The sequence below is a fragment of the Accipiter gentilis genome, chromosome 2, assembly GCF_929443795.1.
Source record: "Accipiter gentilis chromosome 2, bAccGen1.1, whole genome shotgun sequence".
Taxonomy (NCBI): domain Eukaryota; kingdom Metazoa; phylum Chordata; class Aves; order Accipitriformes; family Accipitridae; genus Astur; species Astur gentilis.
Window position 1 is genome coordinate 41,383,311 of NC_064881.1, and position 23,491 is coordinate 41,406,801.

The 23,491-nt window shown below is 45.5% G+C and overlaps 1 protein-coding gene across 1 annotated transcript; it reads right to left on the reverse strand.

Annotated features, from left to right (window-relative positions):
* Positions 1–3,047: 3,047 nt before the first annotated feature.
* On the reverse strand, positions 3,048–23,006 carry HAS2 (hyaluronan synthase 2). The gene is made up of 4 exons (XM_049824775.1): positions 22,421–23,006; positions 12,047–12,673; positions 7,380–7,481; positions 3,048–5,917 (listed from the first exon to the last, which is right to left on the reverse strand). The coding sequence occupies exons 2-4, from the start codon at positions 12,671–12,673 to the stop codon at positions 4,988–4,990; spliced, it is 1,659 nt and encodes a 552-aa protein (XP_049680732.1). The 5' UTR covers positions 22,421–23,006; the 3' UTR covers positions 3,048–4,987.
* Positions 23,007–23,491: the final 485 nt, after the last annotated feature.

Genomic DNA, 23,491 nt, shown 5'->3' on the forward strand with positions numbered 1-23,491 from the left:
GCTGTAAAAGAAGCAATGGAAGTATTAATGCAATGGGTCCTAGACCCTGAGCGCTGTGACCACAGTAGTTTTTGATTCCTGGGCGGTGTTGGTTCTCGCTTCCTAGACATGACCAAAGGAATTAGAAAATACATGGAGTTTCTTAATTGAAAGGGGGGGGGGGGGGGGGGAGGGAAGAAAGAAGGTGTTTTCAAGAGCTGCAGAACTAATGACATCTATTGATCTCTTGAGAGTAAGATCCCATGTGCATGATGTCCCGTAAGGGGTGAGCTGACCTGCATTGTCCTCCTCAGTGGGGTATTGATAGCTTATGTTTAATCTAGTTAAAAAAAAAAAAAAAAAAAAAAAGCCAGGCTCTGTTCTCCAGTCTTGAGACCAGCTGATGACAGAGATCATACCTAAGCTCTATGATCTCCCAAACCAGGCTGGTTCCCACTCCATGCATCTCTCCTACCTGTGTCCAACTTTGTCTGGGGCAGCACTATCTGGCCTATGACAAAAACATGCCACGGACCATGCTTACACTTGAATAGTACAGAGTATTATCATGTACCAAAGCCCAGACATATGGCCTGGGTCTCTCATTTACTTAGTGTAAACGTAACTACAAGGCCGTTTTCCTCTATGAAGTCATGGTAACTTGTAGAAATTTTAGGGTTATTCTAGGAGAAAATTCGAGTCGGATTTCTTTGGGAGAGACAGAATACTTTATTATATAAAATACCATAGCTGGAAGAAGCAGCAACAATTTGGGACACTCATCCATTTATCCATCCATCCATCAGATATGAAACTGAAGCAGCAAACTTGGTCCAAGTGAAAGTTGTGGAAAAAATTGCACTATATTTAAGTTAATTGTGAGAAAAGTGGCATTTCCAAGAAAGCCTCAGTAATACCAAACCTCATCAACCGTTTTCAGTATGTTTTGTCTCCTCTTTGCCATCTTATTTCTTGCTAAGAATAAAATTCAGACCAAATTTTTTAACAGACAGATTCACAACAGCTTGTGCATCGGGACATGTTTGGCAGTATGTGACAGGATTTTTTCCACCTCCTAGAAAAGTTCTGCTAAATATTCATGCATTTCCCATTGAAAGATACCTGATTCTTGGCCAAACCAAAGCTTTTTAGCAGACAGAACAGGAGGGCTCCTTCGTCCCTGCTGCACCTCTGATTCCCACAGGTTTTGCTTCACACCTGGTCTCTGCAAACAGATGCTTTCAAACCCAAATTACTCCTCTCCGGAAATGAGTTGTAACCTGAGATATTGCCAATTCACTGCATGTTTTTGAAAGATTGTTTTTTAACTTTTACGTGGAATTTATAGTTTGTGGGAGTTTCTTATAGTGTTCAGCACCATCTGTCTATCAGAGGTAGCTGAAAAATATCTGCGTTATTAAAAAAGTTCAAAACAAAGCGTGAATTTTTCTTTTGACATGTTTTTTCTTATTTTGAGAGGGATCTCACAATTATATTTGCTATTAATGAAAACCAGGAAATGTTACTGGAGAGTTTAATTTGTCTAAGAACACTTTCATTACGAACTGTTTTGTAGTCTTGCTTTCTGCTGAAACTTTTTTTTTACACAGCCGTAAACACGGTGAGGAGGGTAACACAGGGTCACAGGAGGGCTCTGATTTTTTGGGCACTGAGTACCAGCTGCTGATGAGCTATTTGTGCCCGGGGTCAGGTTGCATGTGTGGGGAACAGAGATGGGAATGAGCTTCTGTGTGGGTGGGAGCTGTCATTAGGAAGCAGACTGTCAGCGCCTGCTTCAGAACGGAGACTTCGTGTTGGAAGGGGCCTCAGAGGTCTCTAGCTCAACCTCCTGCTTCAAGCAGGGGCAGCTCTGAGGTCAGACCAGGCATCTCAGGACTTTACCTAGGCTAGTCTTGAAACCCTCCCAGGATGGAGGCTGTGTTGTCTCTCCCGGCAACCTGCTTCAATGCCTGACTGTCCCCATGGGGAAGAAGTCCCTGTTTATACCCAGGTCAAACCTCTCCCCTTTCAACTTAAACTTGGAGTCTTTCGTCTTCCCTCCAAGCAGCACTGGGAAGAGACGGGCTCCATCTTCTTGATGACCTCCCTATAGGTATTGGAGGTGACCTTAGGTGTCCTCCCACCAAAGCCATCCCTCCTCCAGCCTAACCGTCCCAGCTCCCTCAGCCCCTCCGCTCCAGCCGAAACCATCGCGCCGGCCCTGCGCTGAACTTGCCCCAGTTTATCAGTGACTGCCTTTGTCAGGAGGGAACTCCAAACTGGGCACAGTGTTCAGACATAGGGTTGTTACCCTTGTTACTTGTTAGTGCTGAGAAGCTGACTCCTAATTGACCTGTGACGAGCCTCTCACGGTCTGAGATGCGCGAGACGTCGCTCTGCCCCCTGCTCGCTCTGTCCCTCTGCCAGTGGCTGCTGCCCATAACCCTCAGCAACTGAAAATCCACACATGCACTTCGGCTGCGCCAGGGCAAAGCGGGCTTGAAAAACAGCAGTAATGAGGAGCGGCAGCAGGCCACGCACATGCTCTCTGCTTCCCCAGCCATGGAGGGTAGTAACTTCGAGTGGACGGGAGGGCTGGAAAATACCAGCTCACATGTGAAGTACTTTGGCCATGAGCTTCAAAGCGCTTCCCAAAAGGAGGTTGGATTGCTGTTCCTGTTTTACAGCTCAGGAAGCTGAGGGAAAAGGGAAGGGATTGTTTTGACCGAATTCATCTAGCAGCTGCTGGCAGAGGCAGGCAGAGACTCCAAGCGCTGCCCGTGGACTGTGCTGCCTCTCGGCTCAGGGACCCGTCCCTGCCCGCTCCACTGCCCAGGTGCTCTGCTGCGCGGTGGCAAGTGCCTGCTTGGGAATCAGGCTGGTGACATGATAACAACAGCCTTCCAACCGTGCAGATGTATGGTTTCGAAGCAGAAGCGCTGATCGGAAATACCACGAATTAGTCATAATCTTATCAAAAATATTTTATTTATGAAAGTAACAATTATACTATACAACCTATATTGGAAGTACATTGAATAATTGCTAGAATAAATACAGGCAATTAATTCAATCTTTTTATAGAATGAGAGGATTTATTTGACATTTGAATGTTAACCCAAGCTTTAACTTACATCATAAATAGTTAAAAGGCATAGTCAAGTTTTTTTTTTTTATTTTTACTGTTTCTTTTGCTTTTTTTTAATACTGTTCTATTTTGTAATCAACATGAATCAACTCTCTGATCATTAACATAATATTAGTATGACTTTCAAGCAATCATGTACCTCAAGATAATCAGACAAATAAGGTAGTGTGTGTGCAGTTCATTCTACAGCAGAATCTATTCATGTCTGCATAAAAAAGAGAAGCTGAAAATGCTTCTAAGTTCTTTAAGCATCATATGCTGATTTCTGCTTTACCACAGTGCTTTTAATACCAGAATCTAAAAAGGGCATGTATCTGTATGCAGCTGGCTTTCCGTTGCTCTTTATAAATTAATTTAGGGCTCAATGCCATGTTCCTTTGGCTGGTGAAGGACTGCAGAATTTAGTCCTGAATATTATTTCTCAAAACCATGGTCCAAAATAAATGTCCAAGACTGATTATTAGGCACCAAGGATGTGATGGATTTGCTAAGGCTTGATGTTTTCTGATAAAAATATTGGCTTCTTTTCTGGTAGATATGCTCTAGTCAGACACAAATTGCTGGGCTCAGTACTGGGGTCTGTATTACACTGGATGTCAGAGAAGCTGATGTTATATTTTCTGTAAACTGTGTGAAGGGCACTGCAGAAGTTTTATAGTAAGACACCCACATTTTGAAAGTGTTGATTTTAAACTCAAAATCTGAACAATCTGCTTGGTAACTAGCACATTATGAACAACTACGACCATCAGTGAAGTCAACAGTAGTTTTGGGTGTCCAATATTTCTCCAGATCAGAAGGTTTTTGACTCCTCAGGTCCCATATAAAATCAGTGGGAGCTTTCCTATGGCAATGTCTTTTCCAGTGGCACGGAGGTCTGCCTTGCCTTATGGCTATTGCGCATGCCAGGGATATTATGCTCTCAGCAGAGAAGCAAATTTCCGTTTTAAAATGTTATCCAAAACAAAACCCCAAATTGCACATATCTACCCCTTTGGCCTTTTTAACGCCTTTTTTATGCTTGTATTCAAAAACTGACAATGTTGGGCCTTCCCTAATAAATGTCTTCAAAGAGCACATTTAAATGCCTTTTCACAGAAATAACCATTCATCAGTTGCAAAAATGCAGAGAGACTTTTTATTCTTTCTGTTGTGAACAATATCAATTCAGCACAAATTTGGGGGGGAGAAAGTATGATCTTTTTTCCCAAATGTACTTAAAAAGGCTAAAGAACAAAATGGTGGGGAGGCAGCTTTTTTTGGCAGATAGTAAAATATAAAATATGTGATTTAAAAAAAAGTTGGCTTAAAAATACACACACACAAATAATACAATAATATAAAAATACAGCTCAGCCAATGGCCTCTTAAAATTTACCTTTGGCATTACATTTGGCAGCCTAACACAAAAGACCCTTCCTATAAACAGAACTATAAAAAAAAGAGAAGTTCATAAATTAGGTTGCAAGGGGTTGTAAGATCCTTTTCTTGATTCTCCAAATTCCTTTCCTTCCTGTCCACACACATAAGCATGACCAGTGAGGTATATAGAACGTAACACTGTCAGGCGTATGCACAATAAAAAAAAGTGCATAAACATAGAAGTTCTCCCATTTTCTTGCGAACAGGTCGAAACTGTGTGGTTTGCATGTTCCCCCCCCTTGGAAAAAATAAAATCATTTTTTATTGTTGGATTTTTTTTCCTTACTTTGGCAGGATGAAAATGAACCCAGAGGAATATAAATGTCCTATTCCCAGCAGCAATGATCCATTTCCCTTGGCAACATTCGTCTGATGCCACAGATACTACAAGGTCGTTGGGTTGCTTTACAACGCTCTGGGTAACTTCCCACGGAAACATCATACGTCTAGCACCATGTCATAGTGTTGCTCTTTCTTCCGCCTGCCACATTTGGTGATAAGAACCAAGTACAAAGTCAAAAGCATAACCCAGTAACATGCATAGAGTATTGTGCCAATGATGAGAACTGTCTGTTTTGACTCAGAAAATGGCTTTTTTGATTCCTTGTAGATAGTGAAAATTACGCCACCTAGGAGGATTGTAAACCAAATGGAGACTGGAATGAGTCCTATAAAATTAACTACAATGGTTTTTCTTCCTGATGTGCCCCACCCTGCTTTGTTTATCGTGGCAATTGCAAACATCTTTGCTGGCAGTAAACTTGACATGTACAACACTGAGTAGAGTGACATGAAAACCATGACAATGTTGCCCCTAAGGAAGCTGGCAAAGGAAGACTTTATCAGGCCCACTAACTGAACTGTCAACAAGAAGAGGAGGATGTTCCAGATTTTTCCCCTGTAGAAGAGCTGAATGACTGTGGCGATAAGGAAGAAAGGAAAGAATCCAGTGATTACAGCTTCATAGGTCATCCACAAATGGTGCTTGTGGAACCACATTGCATTATAAAGCCACTCTCTAAAGTACGATTTACTCCAGCGGGTCTGCTGATTCAGCCACCTGAGATACTCTATTGGTGTTTCGGTAAGGCACTTGGATCTAGCTGTGTATTTTGTTGCATAGCCCAGACTTAGCACTCTGTTAGTTAGATGCCTGTCATCTCCGAAGCTGCACTGGGAGCCCATAAATTCTTGATTGTACCAATCTTCCACAAATTCATGGAGTAAAGAGTTTCTGTACATTCCCAGAGGTCCGCTGATGCACTGTACACAGCCAAAATAGGACTGACAGGCTCTTTCTATGTTAAATGCCATCCAGTATCTCACGCTGCTCAGAAAGGAGATCCAGGAATCGTATTTGTTCAAAATCTGCAAAGTAAAAAAAGGTTTTCATTTTAGAGGAGCTCTTGAGACACAAAACTATAGGCATTGGATCAATAAGGAATTTGCAGAGACTAGAGCACCATTAGCTGAAATACAGGGGGAACATCACTCCTGTGTCCAACTCACGGTGAATCCAGGACTTACCTTATATACAGTCCAGGACATTGACAGGAAGGGCGAGATGAAGCCTTCAAATGTCTGTTCGGTATCACAAGGCTGGCCCTAGAGGTTTGACCCCTGGACTATGTCCCCATATCTGACATATCCTCTAATTTCTGTCAGGTTTGGAGGCCAAGGGCCAATCTTGTCTCTATTTCTATTTAATTCCAGAACATTTTAGAAGCAGCAAGGCTGAGGGATAAGCTCAAGCCTGGCTCAAATGTATTTGGTGTATGCTGGAAAGTGAATTGGGGAAAAAAAAAAAAAGCCCCAGCACCTCCATTCTGTCACCTTTCCTCCCAGAGGACGCATGTCCTTCCCACCTCTCTCTGCAGATGCTTATGAACCTTCAGCATCATAGCTGAACCCGTACTGCCTCCTTCCAGTTGTGTTCACAGGTGCCTGGCATCTCACATGCATCGAGTGAGTGTGACACCTGGTTTGTGGTCAGTCCGGAGCCACAAAGATATTCAGGTTTCTGCGGGAATCTTAATTTCTGGAGTTAAGAGCCACATGCCTAAAATACTTCTCACTATTGGGGTGTTCATTAGTAGGTGCTTGCCCATATAGGTGGCCCTTTCTCCTCTGTCTCACATAAAAGCCCAACTGAGTAGGGGGGACCAATCCTAAGGCCAACTGAAATATTCATATGCATTTTTCTTTATAAATTGCAGCAGAAGCAATTGTGTCAAAAAAGAATAAACAGCCCTTTGCTGTTGCTGTCAGCCAAACTCAGCAATGCTGGAAATCCTAACAGAAGTGGAGCTTGGCTGACTTGGGGGCTTTCCATTGTCCTGCCTGACAGAGATGCAGAGGAAACCCAACAATGCACAGAGTGCATAGTGCACTGCATTTCAAAAAGGCTTTTATTCCTAACAATCTTGGCTGCCACTAGTAACATAATTGAAGTGCTTGGGGTGCTGGACTTGGCTTTGGGAGACCTGTTCTCAATTCCCTGCTCCCTTATAGCTTTTCTTTGGTACCCTGAGCAAGCAATTATACTGAGAGACTCAGAGCTGCCACAACAGTCGTGACGATGCCATGGGGCCTGACATGCCAACGTATATGGGGCAGAATAATATTTGTTTGCTTTCTATGGGTGTTAAAAATATACAGTGCTCACATCCAAGAATAAGAATTTACGTTCAACAGACAGAAAGGTTAAGGTATCATGAGAGCCTCTGTAATGGTATTGCAGTATATTCAATGTTATTCCAGGCAAGGAAATCTCTTGCAGTGCAAATAGTTGCTGAAACCCCTCTGTTAATCTGAAAACTGTCATACTCACCTGCACATCACCTCCAACTCCTCCAACCATTGGGTCTTCTTCTAAAACCTTTACCATCTCCACAGATGAGGCTGGATCAAGCATTGTATCTGAATCACAGACCTACAAGTAAGACAAAACAAGAACAAAAAAGGGTTAAGGAGCACACTAGAGAAGAAAATAAAAATCATGCGAGTGATTGTAGTGACTCTAAATGCATATTCTCCTGAATGCAATTAAATCTCACTTTGGAGTCTGCACTGATACTTCTGTTAAAGGCTATTTGTATCAGGCAGCAAGGAGTGGTGCTGAATGAAACAGTGCTTGTTAGGGCTGTGCATGCAAAAAAAACCTCTTTTCTGTATCAGTTCTATTTGTTTTACTGGCACACTGGGCTGGCTTCTTCGAATAAGATATGCTCTCAGAGATGGGGCACTGCAGAGCAAGACAATGTTTGTGGGTGTATGGCAGATTCCTGCTGAGCCCTGACATAAAGTTTTCCTGCATCAACGGCATGGTTGGAGCACCCTGGCCAAATGTTTCCCATTGCCATATGAGGGAAGGAGCGAGGAGTTAAATTCCAGACACTTGTTATAAAAAAGAAATAGAAAAAGTCAACTCGGAGTCTGGGAAGAAACCTAATAGTTCTTTCACTCTCGGAAGGCTTTAGCAGTCCATGTAAGATGCATTTTGGATTCCAGAACAAACTCATTTTTAATTTTAGACGCATGATGTGTTATTAGTAGTGCAGGGATTTGACATTTGATATATAGAAATTATTTGCTATTTTCCTCTGGCATTCTTATAAAAAATACGTAAGGCCAGAAAGAGCAAGTCCCAAAGTACAGTACTCCACGAGACCAGGGCAGAAATAGATGACACACAGAAGGCGTTTCAGCCACACAAACACTCCTAGTCAACTAAACACTGTGTACATTAGCAATTGGCTTTCCCCCGGAGAGTAGGAGGAGGGTTCAGACAAGCTGGCCAGTCTGTGAGGCAGCTGGCATTGCTTTCGTTTGCTCAGAGGAGAATGACAGGGGCTGCAGCCTGTTTAAAATGAGCGGGTGTCTCCTTATCACAGCTGCTGCTGCTGAAAGCGGTGCCCCCATCGCCTGTAAACTCATTTCACAGACACCCAGAAACTGGAGCAGAGGAGGCTGTCCCAGAAACACCCCTCCAGCTGGCTGAATCCTGCCCTACAGATTCTCATACTGCTTTCAGTTTATCCCCATGTTGCATTCCTGTGATTTCAGATGGGGACGGTAGGGGCAAAAGCCGGTAGCTCTGCATGAGCAACATATTAAGTCAGATTCTGGTGAGGCTTCATATCGGGTATCCTAATTTTGGTGTCCTTTCGTCCAACCTTTCAGTTCAGCCTAAGGCATCTCGTTCCAGGGGAGCAGGAACTTTCATGTCTGGTGTATGAGGGGGGAGGAGAGTGTTTTGGGACTCTGCTACGGACCAGACTTGAGCGGGAAGGTTACCTGGGATAGTCGGGCTGCATATAGTTCAGGATGCAGCTGAGCGTCTGCCAACACGCTCCCCTCTGTGCTCGCTCGGAGGGGGCCAAAAGGAGAAAGGTGATGAAAGCTCTCATATTTCCATCAGGAGAAAAGCCACAAGCATCTCCAGCTCCTGCTAACTTGATGCATCCAGCTCCTCTGCCCAAAGGACTCATCCCGAGGAGCACCTCTGTAACCTGGCCAAGATGTGCCTCCAGCTTTGGTGGAAAGCTGTCATCAGTGATAGCACTTGGTGACAGAAAGGGAGCAAAACAATTCTGCTGAAGAGGAGAAAGGATGCCTATGTTTTTATCTGGGGCTTCCTGCACAGACCTGTTGCTGAGTGTTTTGAGCAGGGAATTTGCTGTTGCTGACCACCCAGGGCCCAGGCAGTGATACTCATCCCGTTTCTTGTGACAGCGAGTGGTGGGCTGGGATCAGCTCCCTCCCCAGCTCCTCCGATTCCCCTCCAGCACTTGTCACTTGATGCAGCTGAGCAGCCCCACACTATCAGATGCATTTATCTATAGCAGAAAGACCTGCCCATAAGCAACATCATTAATCTGAGATGAGGAATCCTGAAAACACTGGATTTATTTACAAATTACCAGCATGTGTCCTGGGCATGCCAGCACAGTGGACAGGTCTGGGTTTCTGGGCCAAACCTGACAAACCATCATTTTCCATCTGGATGAGGTTTTTGCAGCTGAAAAAAGGACACGCCCAGAGAAAGACAGACACTTAGGAACCCAAATAAAACACACCAAGGTCTGCCCAGCCAGGGGTGGCCTAGCACACCCCAAGAGGTAATTTGTCATCTTTCCACTTAAGGGCTTAGTGACCTAGAAATTACTGCCTTGGGTCATAGAGTCGCATGAAAGGGACACTCGACCTTATGCGAGCTGTTCAGATACTTGTTATAACCAGTGGCAGTTTATCTAAGCTGCTTTGAGAACTTCAGGCTGCGCTGGTACCTCCATCAGCCAAGATGAATTGCATCCCAGCTGCCCCGACCAGCTCTGAGCAGACAATATCTGCCAGTTTAACTCCTTGCACCCTCCTACCCTCTTCCAGGACGGAAATCAGCCTTCACAGCAGTTTCGGGTATTTAATGAGAGGCCACTAATGAGCAACAGCTCGTTATCTGCATTGGTCTGACTGCTTATGATTGCCTGTCTGTAACCTGAAGGTGTCTTTTAAGAACCGTAAGGCCCACAGTTTCAGGGGTGGGCAATAGTGCTGACTGGTCCACTTTTTTAGTGCTTGATCATCGATGCAAATTGCTCAGCCCTTAAAATGTCAGGCCTGTTTAAAGTAATTTACCCTGGGTACCCCCAAAGAACCATTTGAAATATCTCAACCTCCATTCATTCATAAAACAGAGCCACATTTTAGCTGCATTACATCATGACTGTGTAGTAGCCAGGGCCACCAAGGTGCTGCATTTCTGGTATAGATGTGACTGTAGATGTGACTGTGGCATCAATCATTACTGCAGCCTTTGGTAGCTGCTTACAGGAGCACTGCAGTCCCTGACACATTCATTAGGACTTCTGAGCCAGGTCAGGAGCATTAATTGACTGAAAAAACAGAAATAACTCTTCCATTTTCTCAGTTTATGGTATGACTGTTGAAATAGAAACGCTTTTTCCAGGTTCCCTGAGCAAATGCAAGAGCTGGACTGAGGGAAGAAACTTGCAGAGAATCTGTTTCCTCCCTGCCTTCTCTCTCTGCAATCTGATACTTCTGTGCAAAGTGATTATAAAACCACGCTAATAAAGAAAACCAGCATTTTTATCCCATCATAGTCCCTCACAGCACAGAACCGAACTGCAGACAATGGAGAGCTTAAGCCCATTGTTTTCAGAGAATAAATCAATTTCAATTTTGGAAGCAGTAGGGGATGCGTTTTAAATCTTTGCCTTACATTCCCAGCTCCAATAACAGTGCGGTTCCCAGCACTTTTCAGTTTCTGCCCCTCCTGTGCATGGAGGACTCGCTGCCCTCAGCCCAGCTACCGGCAGCCTTTCCGCATCCCTTGGACACTGTGCCTGTGGATGCTGTGCGGAGCGGAGCGCGCACACCCCGCACACCCCACACACCCCCTCGCACAAGGCTGGGCATGGACCCCAGAAACACATCGGGCTCAGCCACGCAGCTGCCCTGAGCCAGCCAAGAGCATCTCGTGGGGAGCTGCCGCTCCACTGGAGGAGACTGCCGGATGCTCTGAGGTCGGGAGACGGGAGGAAGGGCTGAGGGTGGTTAATTAGGAAGATCATGTCACATTCAGTGGGATTAGTCAAATGAGCCTTGCTGGCCTTGATCGATAGAGAAGGGTCCTCAGTGTCCAGCCAGAAACCCTGATCCCACTCCCCTTCCTCCACACCCAACCTCTTCCCCTTCCCGCAGTCAGCAGGGCTGTTTGCAGGAGCAAGGAGCGCTTCCATGTGTAAGGCAAAAACATAGAAAATCTTTCACGGGATCCAAGGCAGCTGGAAAGAAATGTGTCTCTGCTGCTTTGGAAACAGGGAGAGAGGACCCAGCCTAATTCATTTTTAAGTGAATAGTGTCATAAGGGCTTGAAAGGCCAAGTCGCGGTGAGTGAGGTAATGCAGCTGTAAGTGATGAAGCAAAAGCTCCTTCAGGCCTTAGCTGAAGAAATCTTTCTTTCAAGGCTGCACATTGACCCTTTTATTGAATACTCCGCATGGCCTTCGAAGCCTTTAAAATATCCCCATCTTTTTTACAGACTCCACCACTGCTCCGAGACATTCCCTGGTGCCACCAAATACCTGTCTGTCTACTTGCATATGGGGCCACTAACAACCTCACAAAATAAAACCTTATCCAAGATCTCAACCTACAGGAGCAGAGATGGGGTCTTCAGGAAGCCACTGGCTTTGTCGGAAGCAAAACCATTTGGATGAGGAGGCAGTACTGAAGTCTGGGAAAGGATTTCTCCAGTAGCTGGTGCACAGATTTAACATATTCATGGATAGGTTGACCATTTTAAAAGGTAGCAAAATACGCTTTTAACGGTCAAGCTGTTTCCAAACAGACTGAAAGGAGCACTGTGTTCATCAGGGACTAGGATGGCCTCTAACATGCTGCACGAAATACACAAAAGCTGCTTTCTTTCAAAGTGTGTTTGAATTGGCACTGACCTGGTGCTCTAATACCTACCTGTACATAATCCACGCTTCTCCCCAGTGCTTTGAATGCTGTGTACATTACTTCTCTTTTTCCACCCCATTTCTGCATGATGCAAACACTTTTGTTGGACAGGACCAGCTGAGATACATGTTGCATGCTCTCTCTGTGAGACTCCTCCGTCTCACCCGGACCTTTGTCGTGGAAGTTATTACTCCAGATATAAGTGGCAGATTTGTCCCTACCCATGATTTCAGTAAAAATGTCCATCATGTAAACGTCATCTTCCGAGTTCCCATCAATGACCATAACAACTTTAATTCCAGGGTAGGTCAATCTTTTCACAGAAAGTAAACATTTTCTTAAGTAGTCAGGATCCTCTTGATAGGCAGCAATACAAAGGGCAACTGTTTTGTTCAGCTTGATTGGAGTCTCTAGCGACCGCTTCATTTTCCTGTGCTCTAGGAAGGCAAACAGGCTTTGGATGATGAGATGTGATGCCAGGATAGCACCATAGAGTCCAAAGGAGAAGTAGTAGTTGTCTGTTTGGATGAACTGGTAGCCCACAATGTAAGCAGCGGTGATTCCCAGCAGGAGGGACACCCCGAAGAGGGTGGTTCCAAGTATTCTCAGGATACATATAAACCTCTCACAATACATCTGCAAAGAAGCACGGAAGTCGTTAGCAGAGCCACCCCTTGCTGATATAAGACCTCGTAAGAGGTGCGTGTGGCTACAACATAGAGCTCGGCATCAACAGATACACCCTGTGCTTCTGGCTGTGTCACGGACTTACTGCATCACCTCGCTCAACATCTATTTGCAGTACTTCCTCCACGTGAAGATTCAAATACCTTTACTGTACCAGGGATGTTTTCTACCATTTGTAATGTCCTCACAGAAGGTGCTCTCTGTGTCAGGATCTTATTTTGGCAGCCTGGGCTTGCTGAATTGAGACCCTCTGTCATATTACCCTGGGGGGGGTTGGAGAAGGGGCTTTTGGGCCACCACTCGCTTCATATGGTCACGGGTGAGCGGAACAGCTGAATGTCTGGGCAGCCCCTCCTCATCCCCCATCCATGTCACGACTGCATCCCACCCGGAATCGCTTCTGTCACTTAGTTATATTTGCAAAAATATTGGAAAGACATTCTTAAAACAGATGTCTGAATGTATTTATAATTTTTTAAACAGATGTCTGACTATATTTATAATTTATATTTATATAATCAGACATCTGCTTTAAAAGGTCTTCTTAATTCCATTGCAAAAATGTATTATTCATACATTTGTGTACATAGATATATGCACGTGTGAGCATGTGTGTATAGGGCTAAAGCTTGACTGAGATTAAGTCTGTGGCAAAAGTACACATTAATTTAACAGAGCCAAGACTCCACCCTGGACTCAGAAATTCATTAGAACATAGGTTGATTCTGACCACTTCTGCGTATTTAGGTTACCTGCCTGTAAAATCTTCTAACCTAAGCTCTGGGCTCTGGAGGAGCTGGCTGGCACGGAGGGTGCTCTGGTATTCTTGAGACAAACGATGTAGGCAGGCAGACAGGCATAATGTATTCTGCCTAACTGCTTTTTCTTGGCAATCACATTAACGACTTTATGCAACAGCTTTCTCAGAATTACAGGAAAGTTAATGACAATGTCTTATGTCAATTGATGTGTTTGACGTTAAGGACATAAAACAGATAATGTCTATTTAAGGCTAACCCAGTAAGTGCGTTGCAAGTCAATGAATCTGAAACTCATGCTTGAATATTTTGCTGAATTAGGACCTCTCCGAGTAATGGTCTTAATGTTTGTATTTTCTTACTATTATTCATATTTTCCCTGCTGCTATCATCTTGCTCGTCTGCTGATCATGTTTGTTTCACCATCTGTTGGCCAAAGCTGAAGTTGGAACAGCACTTCCTTACATCATATATGCCTTTAACTCTTTCTTGAAAAAAATACTACCAAGCTGCAGCAGCATAGCTGTCATCAATTATATTTCTGTCTGAAAAGTTACAGGCTTGGAAAAAAAAAAAGTCAACACAGAATCACTTACAAAATAAAAATAAACTAGGCGAACATAAAGTCTGAGGTTACAAAGACTATGCATTTTTCCACTGGCTATTTAGGGTCTTAAATTTCAAGACAGGAGGAAGCCTCTTAAATGTATATTTGGAGACACTGTTAAAGAAATCGGACCCTATCTCTAGGACTTCCTTGAATACTTAACGGCTGGGCTCCAACAGGTGCTATAATCACCCATCAGCAAAAGGGACCGTCCCTGCCCTGGCCTGTCTGAAAGTCTTTAACAATGGGGGTCATAAAGAAGCCTAATAAAAGATAGCTTATGCTTACCACCACTATAGGTGAATTAAAACTCAGTGCCCAAAATAGACTCGCTTTAGAAAACAGATTAAGTAATGGATCCCCTCTAGATTACCTTGAAGTCAAATAGCCTGTGTGTTTATTAATCCCTCAAGCACACAGAAGGTCACAAACATCAAGGTAAATGTTTCATTAACAGTGCAGTTGTACTCTGCTTTCCCATTTGGGGTACACTATTTCTCTTCTCTTGCCAGAAATAGAAAATTCCTTTTAGTGAGTAGGGGCTAAAGTCTGCTTACATTAAGAATTATATGGCTGAAATAAATGGAGCGCTTGTACGGGTAGGGCTCACAGGATTTAGATTAAGATCTGGAGCATTTACATTTGACTGACTGTATACTGTACCAGCCTTCTTTTATATTAATTTGCTATTGCTTTTCTCTTCATATGAAGTGTTTCCACACAAAAGGAGAAAAAAAATAAAAGCATTCTCTGATCTTGTCATTACAGCACAGCTTCCCTCCCTTGCAAAAAAACAGTCTTTTAAGATCAAGAAATGGATTTCTGGTCTTAATAAAACAGCTTTTTTTTTTTCTATCCTTTCACTGTCAACCTTGGGAAAATAAACTGTGTTTTGATCTAAATTCCTGGCTTTCATCAAAGAAACTTTCCCCTTTGTATGTGCAATTGAGGTTTTTATGTATAGTCTTTTAACTGAGTGAATCTCAGGGAAAGTCTGGAAAAAGTTGCTCAATATTCTCAAGCTTTAGCACGTGAGCTGTTGATAGCTTGCCCAGCAGAACTGATCTTTATCAACATGAACGTGCCCAAACAATGGCAAAGAAGCCAAAACCTCTCCACCCTTCTCCAATAATTGAGCCAAGAAGTTAAAAGGAAATGACGCTTGTGCAAGTCTGGGACCAAAAATGAACTGCTGAGTCAAATACTAGCACCGAGGGTAGGGAATCGCTGCATCAGAGATTCTAAGGACAGGCAGTGCTGTTATGAGTATCTCGCCTGGCCTACTGCAGTGAAATGTAAAAGGACATCCTTCATAAGACTCCAGTTGAAATCCATTCCTGAAGTTTCCTGAACTTGTCACACAAAGCTAAAATGAAGTATTATGAGAGAATCAGTGTACAGTACTGTGTTTTAACAGTGCAAGCCTAAAATAATGCCATGCTGAGTCAAGCTGAGTCAAATACTTGGTGAAGGAGAAACACCCACGTTAACTTTCAAAGCCACAATTACTTTTCAGTCATTTCACTGATAAGCACTCTTTCTAAGGGCTAGCAATATTCTTTCAGCAAAATGTAATTGCTTATAGCCAAACTTGCTATCACTACAGCCCTATTCAACAGCTGACTAATTGGTGGCGAGTACCCTACACACCTCATTCGTATGATCAGTGCAGGTTAGTGTTTTGTTTATGTCTCAGCCTAATGGATCTTCAGTTCCTTGAGGGATTTAACCCAGTAAGTTTGTCCTGGGAAACAGGCACTGCAGCACTTAAAAGAAAAAAAGCACTGCCTAGGCTAGGGATGAGCTGCTCAACACATGGAAGACAGGCAGCCAGCCCATATTCCTGGATCAACAAAGATAATTGCCGGTCGTTTCTGTATACACATGGAACTGCTGCTACATGGGAACATGGTGTCGGAGTGAGGAGAGGGACAGAGCTCCTCACCTGGTCAGAAGGTGAGTTGGTAGGTTACCTTACTATCTCTGGAGTCATACCTGGATCTTGCACTTTCTGGGCAGGCTTTTAACCAGTTCTGTAAAGCAGGAGGAAGAAGATAGTACCTGCAATGTTATTTCTTTATTTTTTTTTTTTTTAAGAGTGAAAGCTATTTAGCACTGAAAGAAGTCAGAGGGTCCATTGCTTTGCATCAGCCCTGAAGGACATTTCCAGGGGGCAATAGGATTGCACCGGCTGTGTCAGACTCTTTTTGGAGGTGCCTGTGTCCCCCATGTACTGCACAGGAAGCCTGAAATAGGACTTCAAATTGTACTCTGCACTCTGGGTGCCTAAATTCTTTATGGGTACCTTCACCTAACCCCACCGTGCTGAACCCAGTACAAGCTTTACACAGCCTCCAGCAAACAGGCTCAAGGTTCGTATGCACAAGATGAGTGTATGTAGAAAGCCTTCACAGTCTACTACTGAGCAATTTGTTATCATGATCTTGCAGCTGTTTATTTCCATGGATGGAGCTGGTCAGCGCTAACCAGCACACCTAGTAGAAATGAAATATGAAAGCCATATGCTAAATCCTAATGCTACGTAGGCTGTTGCTGATTCAGTGACACATTTTGATTCACCAAGCGGTTCCAAGTATATATGTGCCTTGTAGCGACTGTACAGGAGGAGGCAACGTATGCCTTTTTGGAGGCTCCTCTGGAAAAGCATGGCCAAGAAATCAGCTGCTGCATGTACCCATCATCAGAGTCCGCCTAGTGAACTGTTTGTTGACGTTGTGTCTCTTTTGGAATCCCGATAAAGCCAGACAAAGAGTGTTCTTTTTGGTCACACCGGTGATGAAGGACAACTTACTCTACATTACTATTAACAACTGGCATAACTAAAAGTTGTAGTCTTCTAACATTAGTTTAATGAAAGACTTCAGGTTAACAGTTGACTGATACCTACACTGTACGTATAATGACTGAGGTCTTAACTCTAACACTAGAGATCACACTCCTGTCTCAGACTGAGTAACGTCTTAGATCTCAAATTAGAAGAACATAGCAAAATATGATTGAGTTCTCTCTGTTCTGAAAAAGATTTAGGCTAGCATTTAACTGTAGTTATGGTACATAGATCTAACTTTAATAAGATCTAGACACTTGACTTAAATTCAGCAGGTCCTTATGCCCTGCTTTGGACTGGGTCTTTGCTCAGCAAAGAACACTGCTGACTTCCGTGGTAAAGTACCACCTTTGCCCCCCTCCAAAATCATATAGCACAGTCTGTCTGTATGGTTATTAACCAGCTTTCATGTATCCCTGAGAGTAACAGGACCTGGAGATAGTTCATTCCTTTGCAAAGTCAGGAGGCAAAGAGAAAAAAAAAAAAGCGTAATTCATTACCAATGCACCAAGAGAGTAATAAACAGAGTAGGGGCAAATAAACATCCAGAAAACCTATGTGTATTGGTGTCTGAACACATCACTGTTATCTGCAGTGTGTTCACTTGTTCTGCACCAGCCGTTGTGTAGCTGCTATGAGGACTAAGGAAGCAATCAGGTGGTCCCCGGCATCTGCTGATACAGGACATGGAATCAGTGACTGATGGGAGGTCAAACTGAAGTTAGCTTTGCTTGGAACACAGGGGATGCAGATCACTACATCATCTGTTTCAGAACTCATCTCTTATGTACAACACTCGAACATATTGCCGTGTAGTACTTCTGGCTAGCTTTTCCCCAGAAGATTAAAAAGCAAGAGGGGGAGACATAGGAAGTTCGTACATAGAACGTAACGATTTGGAAGGTTGTTTCAAAGAATTAGCACTTTTTAATTTCAAACACCTGAAGACGTTTTTTAAAAACCTTACACTGCAAAAGTCAGTATTTGTCTGGGAGTCTACAGTAAAGGTTCGGTCACAAGTGTGTTTATTTTGTCCCCTTCACCTTTAAAGGTTCAAAAGAGCTGTGCCTCTCTCTAGACATCTAGGGCTATGGCCACATCACAAAATAGTCTCATACTACAGAACAGATCTGCGAAGAGGAACACCTGGTGCTGAAGGCCTAACTCCACCCTCGATACATTCTCATATTTTACTCTGAACTCAGTTTAGTCAGACCCCGTGGATTGAAAACCCATTAGGGTCTGAAAAGTGCGCTCCAGGGGTACGTCTTGCAATTAGTTTCATTCAAGAGGAATCCAGTTCGTGTGCCCAGTGATCGCTTTGCAATACAAACCCAAGCAATTTGGTTGGAGAGGGGAGTACTTGTAGCATTGGCTTCACGAGCGGACTCCTGATTCAAAATAGATTGGTAATACAAACCAACCTCACGTACGAGGTCTGCACATCAGACTTGTCTGCAAATCTTTGTTACAACCAGAAGTGCTGAGCACTGAAAATCTTTGAAAACGACTCGTTTTTACATACCTGTAAGAATCTGTATTCTTTAATGTCTACTAGTCATGGTCCTCTGAACCTTAGTGCTGAGGCTTTGGATTCAGCAAAGCATGTAAGTATGTCATTAAAGATAAGTGTGCACTTAAGTATTTTGCTGAAGAGGGAAATCAGTGGATAATAATATCCCGCAGTTCTGTAGTGCAGGCATAAAAAAAAACCCCACATCTTTTTCTGTGAAGCTGCTATTTCTGGGATACTTATAATAAAAATGTATGCATACACTTGACAAACTTATTATAGAGATTAATCTCCCTCATGAAGGTTGTCAGAGGGGACATTGCTTAACCGCTGCATTTCTTACATTAGGGAATCTTAGAGTGGACCGGAACCCAGACAATTAGGATTTTATTCCTAGTGTTGCCATTCACCTGCTGGGTGACCTTAGGTAAGTGAATTCACCTCTCTCTCAGCTTCCTCACCTGTAAAACGGGAATCATGATCATGCAAGAGGTTCTTGGAGGTCTACAAAACGCCTCATAAGGCTTAGATTACTGATATTTGTAATGTTCCTCTTTCTGGTGTGATATAGGACCCACCGGCTCTCTAGTTCCGTATAACTGGTTTTCCTCAAAAAAAACCCAAGAGAAAACCGAACCACACCACTTCCCATTTTCCTTGCCTACATTCACCTGAAGGTATAGTCAATAGGGGTTTGTCTGTAATAAACACACAACTCTTACTCAGCAGGACGCCTGAGATCAGTGAGGTTGGCAACATAAAAGCTGACACATGTGGGTATAAGCGCATACAGCTACCGAGGGCCAGTTTGCACACAACCAAAGGAAGAATATCAACTTTTATAAGCCTTAAAAAACCCCAACCTCCTTCCTTGTGAGAATAATAGCGTTGACTTCAACAGAGCAGCTGCTTCAATGACGTGAGCGCGTTTGAGTACATGTGCGAGTGTGTGCGTCCATGCACACAGGCGGACACGTACTGTATGTGGCCTTATACACAAATACTCTGTGCGTACACACAAACCGTATCCGAGGGCTACAGTTTTTCACCCAATATTTAGATTACTTATCAGCCTTATTTTGGTGGCAAAATAAACCATTTGTCTTTGAAGTACAAATGATTCCAGGTACACATTAATTACAAGCATAAAATAGCTGTCCAGACTCCCTCTTCTATTTTACAGCCTGCAGAGAGGAAACTGAAAAGTTATGTTACATCTGTACATCTTTACTGCAGCAGAGTTACCATATCTGGTGCTTTTGGTTATTTATCACTTCCAGATTTTGTCATGCCATTGATCTTCTGGAAAGGGCTCACATAAGACTAAAATTAACTCTGGGATTAGGTTTGAAATAAAGAACAGGATTAGTAATGATGGCAAACTGTATCTGCATGCACAGGCTTTGATCAGCAAATCAAGCATCTCCTGTCTGCTCAATGTATGTTTCCAACTAAACTGCCCAAATTTAGTCTCTTACAGGTTTGAGCAACCAAACGGAATGAATTCTACAGTTGTTGGCTGGATTTGTCCCTGATGTAGACAGTGATACATTAGTTGTTAAATTAACCAAAAGAAAGAACCTTCCCCCCCCCCCCCCCAATGCTCTAAGAACTAAATCAAGAACTAAATCGTATTTGTACTCAGATATTTTGGATTGTAGTAAAACAAAAATCTAGTTTAGAAATGTTTTCTGGTTGCTGGTTATGAAGCCCATGGATGCTTTTGGCCCAAAGCTGACTGCTCCGTGCCTTAATCCAGCAAATAAATATTTATTTGGTGTTCACAGCTTATTATCTTATAACTTGTTTATAAAGCACCAGTCATATCTTTTTTGACTTAGTCGAGTCCCATTACACTGAATGGAGGAGTACTTTGCTGCTTTATACGCTAATCTTGAATAGTAACAAAATGAAGCAAATTTGCTTCCACCCCATAAATATGAACAGCTGAGTGTGTTGCTAGTGAACTAGCATGGGAAGCTCTACTGAATCCAGCAGAGCTGCTCTTCCTACTGGGAAAACCTTTTCCCAGGTTTTTCTGCACTTGCCTGTAGGAGAAGAAAGATTTACTAGCATGAAATAAAATCCTGGCTTTACTGACACCAGCGACAACACTCCTCTAACCTCGGCGGGGGCTGGATTTTAAGCAGTTTTTCGGGGGGAAGAGAACACATTTCCCTGCCATCACCCCCAAATGACATCACCCGCCCAGCCCCTGAAAGGACCCCCAAGGCACCCACGCTACACGCCGTGTGCGCCGGAGAAAAAGCGCACGTGCGCCTACGGAAAGACGATCCCTAAGGAAGGAGACCACGAAGCAGAGCGCCGGCGGGGAGGAACGCCTACGCCGTGGGAGACGTGGGGCCACCGCAGAGCCCCGAGGAAGGGATTAAAAGCCCACCCCGCGTGTTGTAGCGTTCCGGGGTCTCCTCTGGGGCGGGGCAGTGGGGTAAACTCTCCCTCGAGGCCCCTTTCGCCCTCTTTGCCACCACGGCTACGCGGAGTCCGGCGAGGCTCGCAGGAGCCGGTCCTCGGCCGCGTCCCACGGACACCAGCCCACGCTCGAACAGGTGCCGGCAGGGGCCGTTGGGGACGGCGGCCCAGCGGAGAGTCACCGGCGGGGGTCCCGGCCGCGAAGGAGACCCCGAGGACGCGCAGACTCCCGAGGGGGTGGCCGCCACCGAGGGGGTGACCGCCACCGAGGGGGCGCCCACGGCCGCCGCCCTCGCCCGGGCCGGGTCCGCGCGGCTCCACCCGCCGCCGCGGGGCTGCTCCTCCGGGGGAACCCCGGCCGGCCCCGCAGCCAATGGGGGCGGCGCTGCCTGCGTCACGGCGGGTGGGCGGGGCGCCGGGGGGGAATCCCCCGCGCTGCCACGTCACGGGGGAGGGCGGCCCCCGCTCCGCCCGGCGGCGGCCCGTGCCCGGGCTGGCGGGGGCGGCCGGGCCCCCTGCCCGCAGCACGGCCGGGCCGGGCCGAGCGGGGCGGCATTCCCCGCCCGACGCCGGCCGGGCATGGGAGGGAGGGAGGGAGGGGGGCCGCTCAAGGCGGCGCTGGAGCTGCCTTCGCCCCGCGCCCACCCGGCGTGACCCTCCTGCGGCCCGGCCCCCGCAGCAGCAGCAGCCGCCGCCGCCGCCGCCGCCGCCGGGCGCCGGGCCGGGTCTCGGCGGCGGGCCGCCCGACGGGGCGGGGCGGCGGCGTGCGGCGCTGGAAGTTCGCGGGCAGCCCGCAGCTCCCGCCCCGGCGCGCCCCTCCTCTCCCGTCCCGTCCCCCCCCGCCTGCGGGAAAGCGCCCTCCCCGCCCCGCTCGGCGCAGCGCGGCGCGGCGCCCGGGCAGCGCAGCTCGGCCGCCCGGGTTTCTCCCCTCCGAGGAGAGAGCTCAGCCCTCCTCCCGCCGGCCGCCTCCGCGCCTGCCTCCCCGGCCCGGCCCTCCCTCCGCTCCTGTCACGTCCCCCCGCCCGGCCCCGGGGGCAGAGGCAGGGGGCGGCCGGGGGGAGAAGGCGGCAGAAGGCGGCCTGGGCTGGGAGCAGGTCTCGCCTCCCCCGCTGGGCGCAGCGGAGCGGCTGCCTAACCTGTTGCTCCATTTTATTTTAATTTTAGGTTTGGGGTTTTCGGTTTTTTGTATTTTTTTTTTTTTTTTTTGGGGGGGGGGGGCGCTCTGTGTGGTTTGGTTGGTCGCTGGGTTTTTTGTTTGTTTGTTTTTTTGGTTTTTTTTTTCCCCAAATCTTAAAGCTCAGCAATATCTTAAAGGGATTACACGGAGGAAGGGTTGAAGCTGAAAACCTCATTCATCCTCACTGCTGTCCTATTTATTGCTGAAATAGGTGTAGCGTAGAGCCGGTAAGATCCTCCCCCAGCCCCACTCGCATTTGGGGGATCTGTTTCAGCTTTCCCCCCTTGAATAGTGGGGATGGGTGGGAGGAGAGGGTCTTCTGCTCTTGAGATGACAGAGGCGTAATCATAAATCACCTACCTTGCTTGTCCTTCTGTCCTTTGGTCATAGAGGGGCTCCAGCCAGCTGTGTGGTCTCACGTACCGTTGCTCCCGCTGAACAGTTTCCAAGTTTGAGGTAAAAGATCAAATCGCACTTTTCAGGGACTTACTGAGACGCTCAGAAATAAAAAATTATTAAAAAGGAAAATAATAAAAAAAAATCGTTTAAGGCTATTCAGTCCTACTCATTTTCTCCCACGTGTTTTCACAATTACCATGTATTTGTCTTTCTCTGCTTCAGTTTCTAGCTCAAAGTTGTGGGATTTTTTTTTTTTTTTCCAAATAATAATAATTAAAAAAAGTTGGAAGTAATAAATTAGGAGTTAGTTTCTCGTGGTCGAAGCTGAAGCTCTTATTTCAAACCCGGCTAGCCAGGAGCCTGGAGAAGTTGCAAGGCAGCGTCTGAAAGTTTGAGATGTACAGCATCAGATAAAGTCTCTTTGGTGATGCCTTGCTGACCGAGTAACTGTTTCAATGAGGTTTCTCAGCAGCAGCAGCAGCAAACGGGTAATATTTTCCAGACGTCTTTTTCTTTCCTGCTGCTGCTGCTGCTTTTCTGCCTCCTCCACGTTATGGGGTCTTTTAACAAGTGAGACTTGAGTTGTTTTAATAGGCGGAGGATGGGAAGAAGGAGGGGAGGGAACTCCTGTAAAAAAAAGAAACCAACCCTGCCCATTGAAATGATCTCAGCCAAGGACCAGTTCAGCGGCAGGAATTCAATTAGCTAAGTTGCAAATTTTGCAGAGAAACGCAATACACATGCGGTGCCACCACCTGATTTCCTCTTCGTGCCCCGTAGGCAGGGGTGAGACCCCCACTTTCCCCACTCCCTGCATCTCTGCGCTTGGGGTGTGGGACTCGTCCCTCCCACAGCCACTATTCGGCTGGGACGGTTTTTGCTGCTGCTGGTTTTTATTAATAAGGGAATTGCCTCTATGAATGGATGAACTTTGCAGTTTCCAACCCTGCTTTACCCATTCAATCTCGGAAACATTTGCTGTAGTAAATACCCAAGAAAGCTCCCACTGGCATTAATACCCGTGCCACTTGC